We start from the raw sequence: 23,266 nt of genomic DNA on the forward strand, positions 1-23,266 counted from the left end.
GTTCAGTTGTATCATCCCGGACCCTAAACTTGGTTTTGAGTCTCATCTGGGTCAAAACAGGGTGATCTAAAAACTTTATATTAAAAAATAATTCACAACTTTTTTTTATGAACTCGAATGAAGACAAACTTTATATCAAAATTGAAGCCCTCGACGCGATCTACGACTTTGTAGTTGATTTTTTTTTGAATTAAAACTGTTATGGTCCCAAAATATTATTATACGTTTATAGATTTTCAAATTTAAAATTTGAAATTAAATTTTGGAACAGTAAATGACTTCAAACAAAAAAACTTTTCAACTACAAAGTTGTAGATAGTATTGAGAACTATAACTTTTATATAGACCATATCAATATCCAAGATTGTTTGATAATTTTAAATTTTAAATTTCAAATTCCAAGATTTTGAATGTGCAAGATTGTTCAGTTAGGGCCTTGTTTAGTTGCCAAACTTTGGATGTGCAAAGTTGGCAAAATGTATTATAGCGTCACTGTAGCATTTTCGTTTGTATTTGGTAATAATTGTCCAACCGTTGACTAATTAGGCTCAAAATATCCGTCTCGTAAAGTACAACCAAACTATGCAATTAGTTTTTAATTTCGTCTACTTTTAGTATTCCATGCATGTAAAGCAAGTTTAATGTGACGGGAATCTTCTTTTTGCATAGTGTCAAAGTTGGGAGTTTAGGATGAACTAAACAAGGCCTAAATAAGGCCTCATCCAGATATTCTGTTCATCAGTGGTACTCTATGCAGTTAGGTCACTGACAGGCGGGCCTGATTGCAGCCATCTCCGCCTGCCTGTGACCCAACTGCAGAGGAACCACTCAAAGCCCTCGCTCGGCGCAAAAGCCTGCCCCGTCAGGCAGTCACCCACTCAAAACCGAACGAACGGCACATGCGGCGGCCGCGGCCGCGGCCGTGCGTACATGCATTCCCACCCCACGGCATCCGCGAAGGCGGCGAGTGAGCCCCACCCCACGGCCTACTACGCCACCCTCCTCGCCTCGCTCTCCCGGGAGTGCCGCCACGCCCATCACCCGTTCGACGCAGGTCCTCACCGAACCCATCAGGCGCGGGCATGCGGGGTCCTGCACGCACGGATCCTGCGCCTCGGCCTGCCCCTCCGGGGCCGCCTCGGCGACGCTCTCGTCGACCTGTACGGCAGGTCCGGCCGCGTGGGCTACGCCTGGCGCGCGCTGGGCTGCTGCACCGGGGCTCCAGCGTCAGGCGCGGCGGCGAGCTCGGTGTTGTCCTGCCACGCGCGGTCGGGGTCCCCTCGGGACGTTCTCGATGCGTTCCAGCGTATCAGGTGTTCCATTAGCGGCACTCCGGACCAGTTTGGCCTTGCGGTGGTTCTGTCCGCGTGTTCACGGCTGGGTGCTCTGCAGCACGGCAGGCAGGTGCATTGTGACGTGCTGAAGAGCGGGTTCTGCTCCAGTGCCTTCTGTCAGGCGGGGTTGGTGGACATGTATGCCAAATGCGGTGAGGTCAATGATGCAAGGAGGGTGTTTGATGGGATTGCTTGCCCGGACACAATATGCTGGGCAAGCATGATTGCTGGCTACCATCGGGTTGGACGCTACCAGCAAGCACTGGCTTTGTTTTGTAGAATGGAGAAGATGGGCTCTGTCCCAGACCAGGTAACGTGGGTTACCATCATTTCCACTCTTGCAAGCATGGGCTGGCTGACGCGAGAACTCTGCTGAAGAGGATACAAATGCCGAGCACGGTTGCTTGGAATGCTGTCATCTCAAGTTACTCGCAAAGTGGTCTTGAGAGTGAAGTGTTTGGCCTGTACAAGGATATGAAGAGACAGGGATTGATGCCAACTAGGTCCACTTTTGCGAGCATGCTAAGTGCAGCAGCCAACACGACAGCGTTTGATGAAGGTCAGCAGATGCATGCAGCGGCAGTAAAGCATGGTTTAGATGCAAATGTTTTTGTGGGCAGTTCACTGATCAACCTGTATGTGAAACATGGCTGCATCTCTGATGCAAAGAAAGTGTTTGACTTCTCCACTGAAAAGAACATTGTCATGTGGAATGCAATGTGTCGACGAAATATGGTCGGCAGTCCACCGAGGGGGGTGCCCGTGGTGGTAGATTATCGGTAGGATGCGTGTAATCAGGAACCAGACGGTGACACAAGGCGCAGAGACAGCGATTTAGACAGGTTCGGGCCGTCTGATCGACGTAATACCCTACGTCCTGTGTCTTTGGTGTATTGTATTGAGATGTATACTGTATGATCCCTCCCTGAGGGGGACCCCTGCCTCTCCTTATATACTCTGGAGGAGGAGGGTTACAAGTAAAGTATCCTATTTGGTACTATTACAATATCTAGTACAACTTGTAATCTTGCCATGTACGCCTTGATCTCACGGGCCGGGCCACCTCGGATGGTGCGGCCCATGTACCATCTTGTGGTACCCGGGGGTATATCCCCCACAGCTAGTCCCCGAGCGCCATGTATTCTGATGCGACACGCCGTTTTAACCTTCTCCAAACAGTGAGGCTTGAGTTCTTGACATCTCCGACCACCGTTGTCGCCGGAGAAGTAGGTTGTCCGAAGAATGTATGGTGCTCTTAAGAAGAAAGAAAAAGATTTCCGTCCTAGGAAGTGTGCCCACTTGTATTTCTGAAAAGAAATGTAAGTGCGTCTTGAAGCGTAGCGTCCTTGATCATCAGAGGCGTAGGAGTCGAAAAACAAACACATTCATCGTAAGGTGAAGTGTGCCCACTTAGTCACCGAGCCTGATAGTAGGTGACGTAGGCACGTGGTGCCAGGGTCTAAAAAGAATTCCCAGTTAAGTTGAGAAACGAATCGTCGTACAGGCGATACAAGATGCACCGGTAGGTGCATCGTACCGATGTAGTCCCCGAGCTTGCTGGAAGGCGAGGTATGAGCCTTGTAGCAAGGTCTAAATGAGAAAGAATATCCCCAACTGTATGCGAGTTGCCTGTCGCATGTAGTCTAGACGCAAAGTCCCCGAGCCGTGGTCGGAGAGTGGTCGAGGCAGTCCCCGAGCATAGGTCGAGGAGCGAGCGACGAAGTCCCCGAGCCGTGGTCGAGGCAGTCCCCAAGCACAGGTCAAGGAGCGAGCGACGGAGTCCCCGAGCCGTGGTCGAGGAGCGACCGACGAAGTCCCCGAGACGTGGTCGGAGCTCAGCGGAGCTGCTCGAGATGTGATCGACGTGGTCGGAGCTCGGAGTGGTCTGGCGAGAAGTCCCAGAGCACGGAGTGGTCTGGTGAGTCCCCGAGCACGAGCGTGGTCTGGCCAGAGTCCCCGAGCACGAGCGTGGTCTGGCCAGAGTCCTCGAGCACCGTAGTGGTCTTGGCGAACCCTGAAGCATGAGCTCGCTGACCGAACTGTGTTCCTGAAAAATAAACACGGAGAGCGGTAGTACATGATGGTGTACGAAATATATTGACCTCTCTATAGGAGGTGAAGTAAACACTTGGTGTTCGGTTGGCGATGAATTATACTTGGTGTAATATTCGAAAAATAACATTAGCTGTTTTTAGCCCTTTTGTTATGTAGAGGCGTAGCGCGATGTATTAACCTGTCCTGAAGAATGCGCCAGCCCTGGGCTGACCAACATCTCGTAGCGCGAGGTACGGAACGCTGCCGCGCGTAGAGTGCCAGTGTTACCAGGGAGCGACTGCCGACTACCCGTAGCGCAGAGGGCGGACTCTCATGCACGCGTGGGGTGGAGCCGGAGACAGTGCCGGCTCTGGGATTCTCAAGCAGGAAGGAAAACGTATCGGCGAACCGTTGTAAAAACTTATACATGTTTTGGACTGTATGTATGGAGAAAATTCGACGCGGAGCGCACCCTAAGGGTGGTCGGTGGAGGTGTACGATGATCGAAGAAATTTTCAATTAAAAATAATACTTAGCTTTATTGACGACCGTTGGGTGTAGTAGGTGTGTTGCGATGTTCGAGAGATGGCTTGACGTGTCGTTGGCGATGAAGTTGTCCAGTCCTCGATCTTTTCGACCTGTCGTCATGACTGTGGTCGCGATTGTCGTAGCGCCGTTCTTCGCAGCGATCATCATTGCGACGTAGTCTTGTGGTCGAGGTGGTCGAAGCTCGACGGAGCTGCTCGGGACGTGGTCGACGTGGTCGGAGCTCGGCGGAGCTGCTCGGGACGTGGTCGCGGTCGACGTGGTCGGAGCTTGGTGGAGCTGCTTGGGACGTGGTCGACGTGGTCGGAGCTCGGCGGAGCTGCCTCGAGACATGGTAGAATCAGCACGTCGTTGAAACCTGGGACTCGGCGCTTCGAGCCGGGTGCACGGCGCTAGTCCGTGACGGCGGGGAATCTCGCAAGCCTTTGTCTTGGGTTGAGTCCTGCAGCCTACTCAGCCACGGCCACTGCTCGGGGAGTCGGAGTCGAACTCGGTCGAGGTAGAGTCGGCAAGGAAAGGCGCCGCTGCAACATGGCAGTTCACCGAAGGATACAGACGAGGGTCCTAGTTGTCGCAGTCATTGTTGATATCATGCCGATGAAATCCGTGCGTAAGCAGCAAGGAATTTATTCCCGTATACACGCGTGGCGCTGTAGATCGGTTTTGTTTGCGACGTCTGCTCGTATGGCTCGATGTGGATCGTTTGATGGCTCGACGCGGCTCGCTCAGCGGCTCGACGTGGCTTGATGCGGCTCGCTGGTCGGCTAGACCGGTCTTGCTTGAAGGCTTTGAAGACGCTCAGCTCCGACCAGATAACATGCAAACCAATCAATTTTGTCGCAGCTTGCTTGATGTTGGTTGATGCAAAGGTACGTAATCACGTACGTATAAATCTCCCAACAACTAGCTTCTTGATGGCTGCGTCTGGGCACGATTCGGCTCTTCTCAGATGTCGAGCCGGGCATGTCGCCGATCGGCTGGTCTACGCGTATATGCACGCATGCATGAAGGCTAATTAATTAGCATGTGCATACATTGTAGATCATTTGTTCCTTCTGATTGATTGCTCGCTTGGCCTGGCATGACTCTATTGATGTCTTGTACGTCTAGTCCTCTCGGTTTGCCATTGGTCCTCAGTTCATGCATGCCGATCTGACCTGCCTGTGCACCTTGCGCGGGTGGCACAACGAGTCCGCTGTAGGGGCTGTAGGTCGTCGTGGGTCGTTGTTGGAGGATGTCGCCATAGCAGATTGTCCATCGCCCAGCACATGAAGCCGAGTTGTCGTTGGTATTGTTTGCTGAAGAAAATTGCCATCTGATTCACCGGAAGATCAGCACGCACAACCCCTAAAAGGGGACCCCTACCTGGCGCGCCACTGTCGACGAAATATGGTCGGCAGTCCACCGAGGGGGGTGCCCGTGGTGGTAGATTATCGGTAGGATGCGTGTAATCAGGAACCAGATGGTGACACAAGGCGTAGAGACAGCGATTTAGACAGGTTCGGGCCGTCTGATCGACGTAATACCCTACGTCCTGTGTCTTTGGTGTATTGTATTGAGATGTATACTGTATGATCCCTCCCTGAGGGGGACCCCTGCCTCTCCTTATATACTCTGGAGGAGGAGGGTTACAAGTAAAGTATCCTATTTGGTACTATTACAATATCTAGTACAACTTGTAATCTTGCCATGTACGCCTTGATCTCACGGGCCAGGCCACCTCGGATGGTGCGGCCCATGTACCATCTTGTGGTACCCGGGGGTATATCCCCCACACAATGCTTTATGGGTTTGTTCAAAATGAGCTCCAAGAAGAGACCATTCAAATGTTTCAGTATATGAGGAGGGCTGATCTTGAGCCTGATGATTTTACATTTGTGAGTGTCCTTGGTGCGTGCATTAACTTGGATTCCCTTGATTTAGGTAAGCAGGTACACTGTATAACAATCAAGAACCACATGGATGCAGACTTGTTTGTTGCTAATGCAATGCTAGATATGTACTCAAAACTTGGAGCAATTGATGTTGCGAAAGCACTGTTCAGTCTCATTCCAGGCAAGGATAGTGTATCCTGGAACGCTCTTATAGTTGGACTTGCACATAATGAAGAGGAGGAAGAAGCGGTCTATATGCTTAAAAGGATGAAGTTCTACGGTATAGCACCAGATGAGGTGTCTTTTGCAACTGCAATTAATGCCTGTTCCAACATTCGGGCTACTGAGACTGGAAAGCAGATTCATTGTGCATCTATCAAGTATAATGTCTGCTCAAATCATGCTGTTGGCAGTTCTCTGATTGACCTGTATTCAAAGTTTGGAGATGTAGAATCTTCTAGGAAGGTTTTGGCACATGTAGATGCAAGCAGCATAGTTCCAATAAATGCTCTAATTACAGGTCTTGTGCAGAACAATAGAGAAGATGAAGCCATAGAGTTATTTCAGAAAGTGCTAAAAGATGGTTTCAAGCCGTCTAACTATACATTTGCAAGCATTCTTTCTGGGTGTACTGGACCTGTCAGTTCAATTATTGGCAAACAAGTCCATTGTTACACACTGAAATCTGCTCTTTTGAATCAGGATACTTCACTTGGCATCTCTCTGGTTGGAATATATTTGAAGTGCAAATTGCTTGAGGATGCAAACAAACTCTTAGCAGAGGTGCCAGATCAAGATCACAAAAACCTGGTTGAGTGGACAGCTACTATTTCAGGGTATGCTCAAAATGGTTACAGTGATCAATCTTTGGTGATGTTTTGGAGAATGCGCAGTTACAATGTTCGTTCAGATGAGGCAACATTCGCTAGTGTTCTGAAAGCTTGTTCTGAGATAGCAGCTCTTACAGATGGAAAAGAGATACATGGCCTCATTATCAAATCTGGTTTTGTTTCTTATGAAACTGCAGCCAGTGCCCTCATGGACATTCACTCCAAGTGTGGCGATGTTGTTTCTTCCTTTGAAATCTTCAAGGAATTGAAAAACAAGCAAAATATAATGCCATGGAACTCCATGATTGTTGGTTTTGCGAAAAATGGTTATGCAAACGAGGCACTTCTTCTCTTCCAGAAGATGCAAGAATCACAACTAAAGCCTGATGAAGTCACACTCCTTGGTGTTCTCATTGCTTGTAGCCATGCTGGTTTAATTTCTGAAGGCCGGGATTTCTTTGATTCTATGAGCCAAGTTTATGGGATAGTGCCCAGAGTAGATCACTATGCATGTCTCATTGATCTACTTGGGCGCGGTGGTCATCTTCAAGAAGCTCTAGAAGTTATTGACCAGTTACCCTTCAGAGCTGATGGTGTGATCTGGGCTACATACCTTGCAGCATGTCAAATGCACAAGGATGAAGAAAGAGGGAAAGTTGCAGCAAAGAAACTTGTTGAGATGGAACCACAAAGCTCATCCACGTATGTGTTCCTTTCAAGCTTGCATGCTGCGGCTGGTAACTGGGTCGAAGCTATGGTAGCCAGAGAAGCAATGCGAGAAAAAGGGGTGATGAAATTTCCAGGGTGTAGTTGGATCACAGTGGGTAACAAAACAAGCTTATTTGTTGTACAGGACACACATCATCCGGACACTCTGAGCATCTACAAAATGCTTGATGATCTAACTGGAATGATGAATAAAGATGACAGAATTGAGGAATATGATCTGCGTAGCCTGTCTGGAATGCTTACTGGAGGGATAATGACCCTGTTTAACTAATATATCATGCTAAAGGATTAAGGGCCTAGATTGATCTTCTAACTCATCATGGACCTTAAGTAGATGTCTGGTTGTTTAGGTGAGGAATTTGGTACCCTTGCATAGTATATGTAATACATTCACTTATATAAATTAAGGATTTAGTCTTTGATCACTTAATGTTTATATGTTTTATCATCTGGGCTCCAAGCATTAAGATAACTACAAGGTTTATTGGTTTTGTTCAAGGTATCTTTATGAGTTTCTAGTGATGAAATTTGATTTGTGCAGGTTCATTTCTGGTTTTCTTCCCCCTCCATGAAGTTTTTTCTGCTTTAGTTATAAGCCTCTGTGTGCTCATAAGTCATAACTTTTTGTGTATATAGATATGACTGAGATTGTCTGTGAAGGGCATCAGAACGAATAATGCATACTGCCTCACTCTATATGATATGCAAATGGTCCAAGACTCCTAGTTTCTGTAGAAGAAAGAACAGCAGACTGCTATTTCTTATCTGGTAAGGGAAACTTCTATTCAAGTTAATTGGTCAGGGAAGCATCTATTCAAGTTACCTGTTTGACAAACATAGATCAAACAGTCATACTTGTTTTGTTTGATCTCATTACTCAATAATATAGTCAGCTAGTGAATAATTTTATCAAAAGACACGTGAAAAACAGTGGAGTCTGTCTGTTTCAGCGATATACCCTGTTAGTAAAAATCCCAGATCTAGAAAATCAACATATTTTCACATTTGTTGCTGGCCATGGTTCATTTAATTGACTGCAGACATACTAATTTTTCATGCACTGATTCTAGTTAAAGAATGGGTTGTTTGTACTTCATTTTAAGAACTAACTACAGTTAATCACAAAGATTTTTTTTTCAGAAGTACCATATTTCACAAATTCGTTCCATGATATAGTATTTGACGTTATCTAAAACAACATGTTGCCTTTCAGGATGTATGCTAGCAGTTCAAATTTTTGTACATGTATAAAAGAAATCATGTTTAAAGCACTATTCCAAAACATAGGTGGCAAATGGCTGCATGCTGTGAAATCGAAGTTGGTGTTAGTGTTACTGCTATCAACCTTAGTTCATATCGGGGATAGGGAGGATAACCATTGCCAAGAGGAAGGCCAGGCAAAGTCGGTGTGGAGGGAGACTAGAATATTTGGGGGAGACTAGATTGTTTGTTGTTCATTGCTTGATTCTCTCTCAGCCGGTTACAAGTTATAAATAGAAGTTCCTGAGTCCTAGCTCCTCGATTCTCTCCTAGCCATTAACTTCTTACTCAATAACCGGCAGCTTGCTTCCATTGATTGCATGCAGCTGGCTGTGCATGTGCCTCCCTGGGTTTTAATCCCTAACTGGCAGCTTAACTGCCATTGATTACAGCATGCACCTCCTGGATTACCGTTCTGGCTGCATCTTGAGCCCTGGGACGCCTTTGGTACTGGTGCCCCCACATCACATCTCTCCCTCCCTTGACGAGCAGCTCGTCCTCGAGCTGGAAGCTTGGATAGCGGTCGATGAAGCTGACGACGTCCTCCTGGATCCCATGGGAAGAGCCCAACAGCTAGCTTCAGCAGTACGCTGGGCCTGTCCAGCGACACTAAAACAGGTGACAGAACAGAGGAGACGGCTGGTGCTGGTGGCGGTGCCATATCCAACTCATCAAGCCTGGAGGATTTTGGTGAACATTTGCCGCTTGTTGGCCCAACCATACCCGTCGTGAGCGCCGGCTGGACAGTGTGTGTTGCGGCGACACCTAATGATGCGGTGGATGGGATCGTTGAAGGTGCAGGGTTGATCGCTGCCCGCATCTTCCTTGTGGTGTGCCTTACTAGGAATCCTCTCGCTGCCGCCTGTAGCCGCACCGCTGCTTGGAGTTCATGCTCTGACTTCTCCAAGTGAGCACGGTAGCGGTTGAACATCACGATGAAGCGATCCATCTCCTCTGCGAGACGGCGAGTCCCCTCAACGAGGGCAGTGATTGGCTCATCACTTGATGGTGATGGATGACCGACAGCAGAAGCCATAGGAAAGGATCCCTGACTCATGACATGGAGGCGGCAGAAGTCGTTGGTGAGGCTGGGGCGGATGGCGTGGTGGCTGCTGGGTTTGACGGCGGAGCAGAGGTGGAAGAGGAGCGCCTGGAAGCCGATACCAGATGCTATGAACCTTAGTTCATATCGGGGATAGGGAGGATAACCATTGCCAAGAGGAAGGCCGGGCAAAGTCGGCGTGGAGGGAGACTAGAATATTTGGGGGAGACTAGATTGTTTGTTGTTCATTGCTTGATTCTTTCTCAGCCGGTTACAAGATATAAATAAAAGTTCCTGAGTCCTAGCTCCTGGATTCTCTCCTAGCCATTAACTTCTTACTCCCTAACCGGCAGCTTACTACCATTGATTGCATGCAGCTGGCTGTGCATGCGTCTCCCTGGATTTTAACCCCTAACTGGCAGCTTAACTGCCATTGATTACAACATGCACCTCCTGGATTACCATTCTGGCTGCATCTTGAGCCCTGGGACACCTTTGGTACTGGCGCCCCCACATCACAGTTACAAGTCCAGGACTCCAGGTAGGAAAGAACACCAACATAGCTTTTGAGACAAATATTAATAGACATGTTAATTTTACTGGCCTTATTTGGGAGAATATCCCCTTTCTTAATATGTTTCCATCCCCTATTGTGTACCATAAAAGTATTACACTGTTGCTATGCCTCTGCTTTCTGCAGGACAGCAGTCCACTCAAAATTACCATCTGAACGCATTCTTCAATTCTGTGGTAAAACTGAATATTTTGCTAATATCTACACATGCTGCTATATATGTTCACAAACAAGGCAGATGTTGCTCTAAGTCTTACTTAACTTGCCATTACTTTCTTCCCATCACAAACATCACATAAAATGGAACCAAGTTCTTCACAGTATGGGCACTTTGTATCTTCACCAACCCACTCCAAGAACTGCATTTTGAGGAAAAGTTAATTTTGAATGCATTCATATAAGGAAGAGCAAAATTTAACTTAATTGATGGTATGATGCATTTGTGCAACAGGAGGCTACAGTACCTGCGGTTCAATGTTTGGCTCACCTGTTCCATCACATTCTGCAGGAAAGAAGAAACAAATTAGGACTAATGAAAAGTAACGCAATGATCCTGCTCACTTTTCAGTACATGGTTGAGAAAAATTAAGGTAAGCATGATAGTCAGCCATTGTTTCACATGTCATTTCTTACTTTACATCAGATATCAAATAGGGATTGAGATCACAATAAAAAGTGTGCCTGAAAACAGTTTCATTGCATTCAGTTTTGTTAGAATTCAGAATAGAGGAACTACAAACACTTGCTATGACAGGAAGGAACATCCTAGAAGGAGTAGTAATACTTCATGAAACTATTCATGAGCTGCATAGGAAGAAAATGAGTGGGGTAGTTCTTAAATTGGATTTCGAAAAGGCCTATGATAAAGTTAACTGGGTATTTGTACAACAGGCTCTTAGGATGAAGGGTTTCTCGCCAATGTGGTGTAAATGGATTGAAGAGGTAGTGAGTCGAGGAAACGTGGGGGTTAAAGTGAATGAGGAAATAGGCCATAACTTTCAGACTAGAAAAGGACTTAGGCAGGGAGATCCCCTCTCACCTATCCTTTTTAATCTGATAGCAGACATGTTGGCTATCCTAGTGTCGAGAGCAAAAAACTGCCGACAATTTAGGGGGTTAGTACCAAATCTAGTCGATGATGGGCTTTCCATTTTATAGTACGCTGATGATACGGTACTGTTTATGGAAGATGATTTGGATGAGGCAAAAAATTTAAAACTGGTGCTGATAGCTTTCGAAAAATTGTCGGGCTTAAAAATCAATTTCCATAAAAGTGAGTTGTTTTGTTTTGGGGCGGCAAATAACCATGGTTTGGAATATAAAAGAATTTTTGGCTGTGTAGAGGGAAGCTTTCCCTTTAGATACTTAGGAATTCCAATGCACTATCGAAAGCTTTCAAATAAACACTGGTGCTCAATTGAAGAGCGCTTCCAGAGAAAGCTAAGTAGTTGGAAAGGGAAACTTCTTTCTTCAGGTGGCAGACTTGTGTTGATCAACTCAGTTCTGTCAAGCCTGCCGATGTTCATGATGTCATTCTTTGCCGTTGAAAGCTCTAGTTTGGTTTTGGTTAATTGATGAAACCCTAAGTGCTAACCTAGTTGATCAAGATGATTACGATATAGGTAGCACTACTCCAAGTGATGAAGCAATGGCGAAGATCATGACAATGGTGATGGCATGGTGATGGTCAAATGCTTAAACTTGGAAAAGAAGAAAGAGAAAAATAAAAGGCTCAAGGCAAATGTATAAAATGTAGGAGCCATTTTGTTTTAGTGATCAAGACACTTAATGAGTGTGATCACATTTAGGATAGATAGCCGTACTATTAAGAGGAGTGTAACTCGTATCGAAATGCGGTTATCAAAGTGCCACTAGATGCTCTAACTCATTGCATATGCATTTAGGATCTAGTGGAGTGCTAACACCCTTGAAAATATTTGTGAAAATATGCTAACACATGTGCACAAGGTGTTTGCAGGGTTGAGATAGGTTTGGGTCCCTCTCTCCCTCCCGCCGAGCAAGCTCGGCGGGATTCGGCGCTTTTGGAAAAATGAAATGTCTATTTTCTATTGCGCCGGATGCAAAATTCTTGGTGGTTGGCACATTTGAGCAAGGGTGAAGAAGTTAGAGTTGAAATGGAGTTGGTCGAAATGATGCTGGCGTCGGTCTACTGACCGGACGCTGGGTCACTCAGCGACCGGGCGCTGAAAGGCTGCGTCGATCGAGCTGTCATACGGCACAGTGGGTAGGGTTGAGCACCGGACGCTGGTCTGCGTCCTGTCAAGGTGGACCGGACGCGTCCGATCGAAAAAACATGCCTCGGGGAGCTTACTGGAAACGACCGGAGTTTTGACCGGAGCGTCCGGTCAGCTTCGTAGCCGTTGAAATCTGACGAACAGCGTTTGAAGCTGGTGACGCGTGGCGTCCATCGGGCGACCGGACGCTGAGGGCCAGCGTCCGGTCAGTATGACCGGAGCGTCCGGTCAGAGCGCGTTTTGCCCAGTGAAAGGGTATAACGGCTCTATTTGATGGGGGCTCTATTTATAGCCCCATGGCCGGCTCAAGGGACAACTCTTGCATATTTTCATTGATATAACAACCTTGTGAGCTTAGCCAAAGCCCTCCTACTCATCTCCATCATTGATCCATCATTATTGTGAGATTGGGAGAGAATCCAAGTGCATTGCTTGAGTGATTGCATCTAGAGGCACTTGGTATTCGTGTTGCGCTGCGGATTTCGCTTGTTTCTCTTGGTGGTTGCCACCACCTAGACGGTTGGAGCAGCGGTGGAGGATCGGCACGAGTTGGTGATTGTTCGTGGCCGTCTCCGGTGATTGTGAGGGGAGTTGTACCTTCCCCGGCGGAGCGCCGAAAGGTAACTCTAGTAAATTACTCGTGTCATTGAGTTATCTCACTTGTGGGTCGGTTCTTGCGGTGTCCTATCGTGTGGACGAGGTTTGTGAAACACCTCTTAGCCGCCGAACCACCAAGTGTTGGTCGACACAACAGGGACGTAGCGTGTTGGCAAGTACGTGAACCTCGGGAGAAAATCGATTGTCTCTTGTCTTTGACATTTTCCCGGTGATTGGCTATATATTCATCTTGTGATTGGTTCATCTCCTACACGGCGGTATAATCACCCTACTCACTTATTTATATTCTTGCAAACTAGTTGATACAAGCTCTTTAGTGTAATTAGATTTGAGAGCTTACTTAATTATTTACATTCATCTAGTTGAGCTCTTTAGAATAGCAAGTTTGAGAGCTCTTAGTGAGTAGTTACATAGCAAATTTGTGTGCCTAAGTAATCATTGCAACTAGAATTGTTGGATAGGTGGCTTGCAACCCTTGTAGAGCTAGAGCAAGTTTGCATTACGCTATTTGTCATACTAATCAAATTGCTCTAGTGGATTTGTAGATTTTTAAATAGGCTATTCACCCTTCCTATAGCCATATTAGGACCTTTCAGTCGTCCCAAAAGGGGTAAGGAAAAGATTGGATTATTACCGATCCAGGGTTTTTTGGCAATGTGATGAACACAAAAGGAAGTACAGACTGGCTAAATGGAGTATCCTGTGTAAACCGAGATATATGGGGGGAATGGGGATTTTAGATCTGGAAACTCAGAATCATTGCTTACTTAGTAAATGGTTATTCAAGCTTTTTAATGAGGAGGGTCGGTGGCAGGATGTACTTAAAAGTAAGTATGTCAAGAACAAATGTCTTTCACAGTTAGAAAAACGTCCAGGGGACTCTCAGTTTTGGTCTGGGCTGATGGGGGTAAAAAATTTGCTATTACAACATGGTAGGTTCAAAGTTAACAATGGGCAACAAACAAGATTTTGGGAGGATGTGTGGATTGATCAACAACCGTTAAGACAAAGGTTTCCAGAACTGTACAGAATTGTAAGAAAAAAGGGGTATCAGTAGCTAGTGTTTTAAACTCAACACCGCTGAATGTCTCATTTAGGCAGGGATTAGGGGGTGACAGACTAAATGAGTGGCTAAAGCTAGTCTCTTTAGTTCTTATAGTAAAACTAAATAATGATAAGGACTGCTTCATTTGGCAAATAAAAAAGAATGGAGTTTTCTCCACACAGTCACTATATAGGGAGCTAATGAAAAGAGAGAGGATTTCAGAGAATAACGTGTTCTGGAAAGCTAAATTACCTTTGAAAATTAAAGTCTTCCTCTGGTATTTAAAGAAAGGGGTGATTTTAACAAAGGATAACTTGGTTAAGAGAAGATGGAAAGGAGATACTAAGTGTACCTTCTGTGGGTCAGAAGAAAATATCCAACATCTTTTCTTTGACTGCCGAATAGCTAGATCGGTTTGGAATACATTGTTCATCACCTTTAACTTGAAACCACCTAAAAGCATTACTCACATGTTCGGATCTTGGATAAGGAGATTTGCTCCTAGACTAAGAAATCAAATAATAGTGGGGATTGCAGCCATGTGTTGGGTTCTATGGTTGAATAGAAATGAGGCAGTATTCCAAAATCGAGTTACTAATTCTTGCTTGCAGGTACTTTTCAGGGAAACTTTTTGGATCAGACAATGGTCCATGTTGTCTAAAGAGGAAGAGGGAAGAAAGATGAAGGAGGGCTGCAGGTATTTAGAAGGCTTGTCACTGCAATTTTTTGGATCCAGTGGGTGGAGAAATCAAAAGAGAATAAAACTGTAATCCTCAGGGAGAGGTACTGGAAGATCACAGCTATCAAAAAAGGAAGATAGGAAAGCTATGAAGTTTGGATGCATGGAGTTGGAAATGATGGTTGCAAATCTTCAGAAGTTCTGTGTCTAAGCAACAAAACAGTTTAGAGAACTAGCTTCGTTTTTGCTGTATACTATCTGTGATTGGACACTTCGAGTGTTACCGGTTTAGCTACAGTTGGAGTTGGGGTTTAGCTGTTTACCAGTATGTGGTTTGGCTGCATCTTTTGGGTTGTGTTTAGTCAAGGCAAGGGTTGTTTGGTTATCAGTAGTTTGGAGTTGGGGTGAGGCTGCTTAGCAGTCTTATGGTCTTAGACCATGGTTTTGTAATGGTTCAGTTTGGTTGTACCCATTCGATTATGAATGTGGGAGACCGGAATACTTTTGTTCCTTTATCTAAAAAAAAGGTAGAAACTATCATAAATATACCATTGGGATTGCCTTAAACTCACTTTCATTTTCACATCTTCCCCCGTCTTCCCTGAGAATAGCCTCTCAAGTAGCTCCGACGTCATGACTCCGTTCTCTGAAGTTCCTACCGTTGCCTGAAAGAGAGTTTGTACCATCAACAGTGGGTAGCATATATAAATGTAATATAGCGTGAAGGAGTACAGTATTACTAACCTGCCATGTCTTGACAGCTCGCTCGGTGCCAGATGAGAAAGTAGAGTACTCCATGTCTTCCTCGCCCGAGTAAAAACCGAGCTTCAGCAAAGCTTCCTGCGTCACGCAAAAATGCAGTTAGTTTTTGTACTGACAATCATTCGTCTACTACTGGTAAACTATATAGTAGGATTCATGAGACGTTTTACAATTTAAAGCTAGCTGTTTGATTGCAAACGCTGCAAAATTTTCTACAGAAAAATCTGGCCGCGTAGAGAGAGCATTGCCACCTGTACTAGACCCTGGTAACAATCAGAGTCACAGACACAGGGGTGCCCCAACAGGAACAACACTGCTGGGCCGGGCCGTGGCACCTCACTACACACTACCTCAGCCGACGCACCCACCCAGACACACGCACGGCGTGCAACACGAATCCTAGCCAGAACGAGAGGCCTGTGACGACGCTCACCTGCATCGCGCGCACGTCCTCGCCCTCGGCCCCCGCCCTCAGCGTCCTCCTGCTCTTGCCGGCACCTGCGCCGCTCCCCGCCAAGGCGTTGGCCGCCACCGCCACCTTCTTCTCTTCGACCACCACCGCCTCCTTCCTCACCTCGACCTCGACCGCGGCCTCCTTGACGAGCACCGGCCTGAGCTGCGGCACGGGCACCGCGGCCGGGGGCGCGGGCGAGGCCACAGCGTCAACGGCGACCGCGAGGTGATCCGCAGGGTGAGTCCCCTCGAGCGCGCAGAGGCGGAGCCGCAGCGCGGCGACCTCGGCAAGGAGGGCGTCGAGCCAGCGCGACTCCTCGCGCTCCTCCCAGGACGAGGAGGGACCGGCGGCGCGGCGCGGGCAGCTGGGCCGGAGGCGCGGGCGGTGGAGACGAACGGGAAGGCGGTGGCCGCGCCTGCTGCTGCTGCGGCGATCATCGTCGGGGAGCTGTCGGTGGTGGGTCACCGAATCGAGCTTGGGCTGGTCAGATCAGATGGGCCGATTGGGGCTACTCTTGCTCAATTCTTTTTGTATGAGGCTGGGCCAAGCTGGAGCATAGCAGTAGCAGTAGCAGTAGCAGCAGCCCAGAAGAGAAACCGGAAAGCCATGACATTTTCGTGGAAAGAGGTCATGACCATGAAAGCGAATTTTCGAGGGAAAGAGGTGTTGAACTCATAATGTGACGTTTCAGAGTATTTGCCGAGTACTGCAGAAGGATGCCAAGATAAGACACGAACGGTGATCGATTGCTCATGAGTCACGTTAGGTGTACATGCATCAACATCATCCTGGAGAAAACATCTGACAGCCGAAAGCATACGCGCTGCGTTGGAGCTCCAAATCCAGATTCCCCTGCTACCCGGGGTTGGTGGCGGTAACTAGGCTGACACGGTGATGACAGTGAAACTAAAACGCAGCGCATGTGACACGGAACCTGGACCGATGCATTGGACGACGACGTAACCCGGGGTTGGTGGCGGTAGCTAGCCTGACACGGTGATGACAGTGAAACTAAAACCGTGCCCAGCCAGGCAGTTACCCACAGTCGCACACAGTACCCGTGCCGTGTTTGCCTGCATGCCCAAACCAGTGGCCAGCAGTCCTGCCGCCCGTGCCCCGTGGTCGTGGCTGGTTGCTTTCGATAGTTCCTTCTGCCAGCAGTGCAGTCCTCAGTCACAGGCCATGACTAGCGCGCCGGCGGAGACGGCAACGAAAGCTGGAGCTCGTCAAGGATAATCTGAGGTAGACTTTCTGTCCATGACCATGATCTTGGCGGGCCGCGATCTCCGTGCCGTCTTTGCGCCCTTGTGCTTCGAGAGATGACATTGCTTTCACGTGCTCCACGCAAGCGCAGCGGGGCGCTTTCGCTGTCGCCCCCAGTACCCACCGGCCTGGCCGGCGGGACTCGACCGACCTTCCTCACATGGTCGCGTGCGCGATCCATCCAAGCAACGAGTTGCCGAGCCGAGTCACACGCACGCACGTAGGACATCAGCCGCCCATCTGATTTCTTGTCCCAGGACGAGGCGAGCACCTTTAAATACGCGACGCGACACTGCGACAGCAACAAGAGGAGGCGTTCAGAGTCACGTCGGGGGCGGTGCCTTGCGGAGCCAGCGGCAGGGAGCTAGGGAAGGGGAAGCAACGACGACGTGCCCCGCGATGGCTACGGCGAGAGCCATTGCCGCAGCGGCGACGGCGCTGGCGGCCGTGCTGGTTGCGCTCCTCGCGCCGGCAGCGCGCGGGGTCGATCGCAGCGAGTTCCGCCGGGGTTCCTCTTCGGCGCCGCGACGTCGGCGTACCAGGTGAGTCACGAGCGCCCGGGGTGGGTTGCTAATTAACTTGCTGCCGGCAACCGGCTGTCTAGCTCCGGCCGGCAGCATCTCTTTTCTCCTTAACTTCCGTGTCCTGACTTAGAAGGTCTTCTGTTCTATTACGGGACATCGGGACGGAGGAAGTACATGACAGAGACGCACGCAGCCAATGACCTTTCGCCGGTGCAGGCATCCGTTCCACCAATGTTCAGAGGCGAACAAGAAAAAAAAGCATCAGCTTTTCACAGTTTAGCTTACAGACAAAACAAGCATCAGGTCTTTTCGGACATAGAGAAATCCGTATTATTCTCCAGTGATGATGTCTCACTGGGCACTACTACCTACTACTACCACACACTCCCTCCGAATTTCATATCGTCCGCAGCAAACCGCTTGGTTGCTTCGTTCGGAAATTGCTGATGCAACTGCTCTATCTTATCCTTCCCTTTTGGGTTTGGGTAGGCTTAGCCTGTCGAGCTGTCGTGTTCGTCATCCAGATACACTTACCGATCTGATCTAATTGCTGCAGCTTACCTAAGATTTTGGAGCGTCTCGATCGGTCCATACGTAGTTACGTACGTACTGTATGTATTATTTTTTCTCGAATATACGCAAAAGATTTTGCGCGTCATTATAACGAAGAAGAAGAGTTTAACCATACAAATGACGAACCCGCGCCTACCGATTGACCGTCCTAGTACTGTATGTATTATTAGCCATAACAGTTTATTCAAGGCCCTGCTTTCGCTCTTCTGTAGCTGGAGGGATCATGGACGGACGCACCGGGGACGTAGCTGACGACCACTACCATCGCTACATGGTAAAGATCACAGAAACTCTGACGCCTGGTTCATGTCGTGCATCCATGCGCACGTGATGGTGACGCTGCCACCTGTTTGTGAATTGCATGTGAGCAGGGAGATGTGGAGATCCTGCAATCGCTGGGCGTCAACGCCTACAGATTCTCCATCTCATGGGCGAGGATTCTACCAAGTATGTGCCAAGATCAATCGGATTGCTCATAATAAGTTAGCAAAGCTTTGCCTTGTCGGCTGCTCGATGATCGATCGGCTCCTTACTTTGATGTGGACAACGTGCTATTTGTAGGAGGCCGGCTTGGTGGCGTCAACGCAGGTGGGGTAGCCTTCTACAACCGCCTGATTGATGCGCTCCTGCAGAAAGGTAGGCTGTCCTTGTCCTCCGACAGCCCGCAGGCACAATCTCCCGCTACGGTTGTACTCGTATCCATCTCAATCTACTCCAAGTCTTCGACACAGGTGGTGGATACGAGTGCAGCTAAACAAGCACATACACTTAGATCTCAACCAGAGCAAGTTCACATGTTTGGTTTCTATATACTTATCAACTAATTAATCAGGGATCCAGCCATTCGTCACTCTGAACCACTTCGACGTGCCGCACGAGCTGGAGGTCCGATACGTCGGCTGGCTGGGCGCTGGGATCCGGTACAGTTTCCATCTTGGCTCTAGTAGTCCTTGTCCTTTTGCCATGTATATTTCCAGAGACTCGGCAGTTTCAGTCATGCATGAATAACAAATAACAAATACTTACGCAGGGAGGAGTACGCGTACTACGCGGACGTCTGCTTCGGGGCGTTCGGCGACCGGGTGAGGTTCTGGACGACGTTCAACGAGCCCAAACTGTTCACCAAGTTCCAGTACATGCTAGGCGTGTACCCTCCCAGCCACTGCTCGCCGCCGTTCGGCAGCTGCAACAGCGGCGACTCGCACAGGGAGCCGTACGCCGCGGCGCACAACATCATCATGTCCCACGCCGCCGCCGTCCGCAGCTACAAGGACAACTACCAGGCGAAGCAGGGCGGCTCCATCGGGATCGTGACCGCCATGAAATGGTACGAGCCGCTGACGAATGCCACGGAGGACATTCTGGCGGCGCGACGCGCGCAGTCTTTCGAGACCGAGTGGTACGTCGTCAGTCTTCACAAAGATGTCATATATATGCAAGAATTCTGTCGAGTGCATGCACATATGTATTGTTTTTTGTTTTGTTTTTTCAGGTTTTTGGACCCGATATTCTTCGGTGATTACCCCAGAGCGATGCGAGAGATCTTGCAATCAAACCTGCCAACCTTCACCGCCGAGGAGAAGAAGCTGCTGCTGCGATACAAGCCGGATTTCATCGGGCTGAATCATTACACGGCGATTTACGCAAAGGACTGCATCCATTCCCCGTGCAACCTTCAGACATACGAAGGGAACGCGTTTGTCTTGGCGACCGGGGAAAGAGACGGGGTGAAGATCGGGAGAGACGTAAGAACTATCACATGGCATATACGTATTAATCATCAGCGCAGTCCTTCATATATTGTTCATATATACAGTACTTCTTGTATATACTTGCTTCATTACTGTTCATATACGGTGAAATTTGCGGCGCGCTGTCTCTGATTTGTATTGTAAACCTCTCGCAGACTGCGCTGGTAGGTTTCTACGATGTCCCAGAAGCCATAGAGCCGGCTATCATGTATGTCAACGGGAGGTACAAGGACACGCCTGTGTATATCACTGAGAACGGTGAGCTACAGCTTTTGCTGACCGGGACTTAGGGATCGATGTCTTGGTCCAGAGTCATTTCCATGCATGCATGATCAATGGTCATATGTTCTGAGATATATATACTTTTTTTTGAGGGAAAACAGGAGGGGATGCCCCCTACTGCATTTTATTAACTTTATATACAAATACAAGTACAATCCTCGTCATGAGACAAAGAAAGAAACAAAGAAAATAAGAAGGATTACACAAAGTTGTCTAGCCATAATTGAATCTGTAAACGAAGATCATCTTTAGCTCTGAGTCTAGCTAATTCTTGTTTGAAGACTAGTTTACAAGCTTGTAAGGATGGTTGTTGATTTCTGAAGATGGCATCATTCTTGACAGACCAAATAGCCCAAAACATTGCAACATAATTTCCATGAAGAAAGGCCTGTGTATTTGGGCTTTGAACAAATCAAGACAATCAATAATATTCCCCTGAATTAGTTGTGCTAGCCCCAACAAATTCCAGCAGGACAAGGCAAAAAGGGCAATCCAAAAAGTGATGATGTAAGGATTCCTCTATGTCCAGATGATAAAGAACACAATTATAACTTTGCAATTCCATATTTCTCCTTTTCAAGATTTCCCTGGTGCTTATTCTATCTTTTAGAACAAGCCAAAAGAACACCTTCCTTTTTGGCAAACAACATGAATTCCACAGCCATTTATATACAGGTGGAACTGACACAGAACCCAACAGATGAGAATAAGCCTTATTTGAAGCAAAAAGAGAGAAGCCCCAAATATAACTCCAAATGCCCTTGCTTTGGGTAAGCTGAAAATCACCAAATTCAGAGTTCATCACTAAATATTGTTGATGTGCCTCCACTGAAAGAGGTAAATGAAAAAAGACAGACTTGTCTTCAGCAGCCATAATTTGTTGAACTAATGTGTGTTCCTCATGAGCAAAAGAGAATAGGTGTGGCCATTGTTCACTTAAAGGAGCACCATGCCAGACATGTGTCCAAAAGAGGCTAGTAGAACCATCACCAACCGTAACTGAAGCCATACCCTTATAAGAATCAAGCAATTTCAGAACATCTTTCCACCAAAATGAACCATTTCTATAATGTAAAGCAAAGCTTCCATTGTAATGAGAGTGCCAGACTAGCTGAACCCAAGGTATGTCACGCTTGTTGAAAAACTTATGAAGGTATATATATACTTGTTTTCAGGTTTCTCACAATGGAGTGATGCCAACAGGGAAGAGCTGATCAACGACGTGGCAAGAAAGAACTACCTGCAGGGCTACGTCACATGTCTATCCAAAGCAGTCAGGTGACATGAAGCTTACCAACAACAATCTAGAAGAATTGCTGTAACTTGTTTGCTTCCGTCTTATATGATATAGCAGTGCTCCTGCTAGTTCTTCCAAAAAAAAAACAATCTAGAAGAATTTAGTGTCTTTTTTCCATGGGTTCCGTTCACCTAGATCTCATGATGATAAACCAGAAGTAGAGAATCATCTAGCAATTTTTTCTCTGACGAAATTTCAACCTGTCGACACTGAATACATGCAGGAACGGAGCAAACGTGCGGGGCTACTTCGTGTGGACGCTCCTGGACAACTTCGAGTGGACGTTCGGTTACAGCCTGAGATACGGCCTCTACCACGTCGACTTCGACACCCAGGAGAGGACGCCCCGGATGTCTGCAAGGTGGTACAAGGGCTTCCTCACAGGCGACACCAGCCTGATGACCGACGAAGCGCAGGCACGGAGAGCAGACTCGTGATAGATGCCTTCCAGTTCCAGCGATCGAATGCATTGCTAGACAACCGCAGGCCTCAGGGAGTCAGGGCTACTCGTGCTCGTCTCCTTCCTCGCGATATTACAATGCGTGTGGTGTCCTAGTGTGTGTATATAGATAGATATCTCTTATTATCAAACGAGTTTACTTTGGCCAGCAACCAGGCGGTCCACGTCGTCCCGAAATCGTCTGTCCATCGGATTCTGCGATCCACGGTGCGTATTGCCTCCATCCGCCGCTACAGTCCCGTGCCCCCCCTACGAAACCCTCGCCCTCTCGCGCCGACCCCGACGACCTCCGCCTCTCCGCTCTCTCCCTCTCTCTCTCCCTCCATCCATCCATGCCACCATGGCAACGGCGCACGGACCGCACGGCCGGGACGGCGCTGCTACGGCCGCCCTCGTCCTCCCCCTCCCCCCCACCCCCCAAACCCCCACGGCGTGCCCTCCCCTCCCTCTCTCTCCTCTCCACTCACTACCTCTCTCTCCTAATGCGGCCAGGCCGACGGCGGGCCGCAGCCGCCGCCGGCACTTACGCGGGAGGCCTGGCCGCTAGCCTCTACTTGCCCGCCCGCTGCGGAGCTTAGGCTTCGCTCTCTCCCTTCCTCCCCCTCCCCTTCCCTCGCCGGCGCCGGGGACGGACATCGATGTAGGCTTATCAGGCTCGGTCTTCCTTGCTGGCGGAGGCCCAAACCGACGGATCTAGGCGGATCCGCTGCCTCCATGGCCGGATCCGTCTGTCCTCCTGTCCGATCTGTGCAGCCAAGAACCTTACGGACGCCATGGCCGTTGGTGCCATGGTGGAGGACCATGGCCCAACCACGGAGCTGCCCACTGCCCCCTTCCCTCCCGAGGCGGCGGTCGCGTCGTTCCTCTCCCCCATCCTCCGCACGGCCTCCTCAATGCCTCCTCCAGTCAGGGAGCGTGAGCTCCTTTGCTCGGCGAAACCCTAGGTACGGCCCAGACCCTAAACTGCAGCGTGCGCTCTCTCCCCTCCTCCCTCCCCTTTCCCTAAACTCCCTCTCCTCACTACGGGGATCGTCCCCCCCTCTTGGCTGTAGCGAGCAAGGTCGCCCAACGTCCATCGTC

The 23,266-nt window shown here is 48.4% G+C and overlaps 2 protein-coding genes and 1 pseudogene across 2 annotated transcripts; 2 read left to right on the plus strand and 1 right to left on the minus strand.

Annotated features, from left to right (window-relative positions):
* Positions 1 to 831: 831 nt before the first annotated feature.
* Positions 832 to 11,790, plus strand: LOC136491092 (pentatricopeptide repeat-containing protein At3g09040, mitochondrial-like). Its single transcript, XM_066487312.1, is given in 7 exon segments — positions 832 to 1,684; positions 1,687 to 2,049; positions 5,691 to 7,697; positions 7,984 to 8,115; positions 8,561 to 10,190; positions 10,350 to 10,399; positions 10,675 to 11,790. Coding segments are annotated over 3 exon segments (3,045 nt in total). The 5' UTR covers positions 832 to 930; the 3' UTR covers positions 7,619 to 7,697; positions 7,984 to 8,115; positions 8,561 to 10,190; positions 10,350 to 10,399; positions 10,675 to 11,790.
* LOC136491091 (protein disulfide isomerase pTAC5, chloroplastic-like) lies at positions 10,209 to 16,691 on the minus strand (annotated as a pseudogene).
* Positions 16,692 to 17,709: 1,018 nt separating this feature from the next.
* On the plus strand, positions 17,710 to 22,372 carry LOC136491090 (beta-glucosidase 16-like). Its single transcript, XM_066487311.1, has 10 exons — positions 17,710 to 17,841; positions 18,609 to 18,670; positions 18,768 to 18,843; positions 18,958 to 19,032; positions 19,229 to 19,316; positions 19,427 to 19,795; positions 19,889 to 20,141; positions 20,303 to 20,405; positions 21,605 to 21,707; positions 21,950 to 22,372. Exons 2-10 carry the CDS (start codon positions 18,620 to 18,622, stop codon positions 22,161 to 22,163), a joined length of 1,332 nt encoding a protein of 443 aa, XP_066343408.1. The 5' UTR covers positions 17,710 to 17,841; positions 18,609 to 18,619; the 3' UTR covers positions 22,164 to 22,372.
* The last annotated feature ends 894 nt before the right edge of the window (positions 22,373 to 23,266 follow it).

Source organism: Miscanthus floridulus, chromosome 11 (assembly GCF_019320115.1).
Source record: "Miscanthus floridulus cultivar M001 chromosome 11, ASM1932011v1, whole genome shotgun sequence".
Taxonomy (NCBI): domain Eukaryota; kingdom Viridiplantae; phylum Streptophyta; class Magnoliopsida; order Poales; family Poaceae; genus Miscanthus; species Miscanthus floridulus.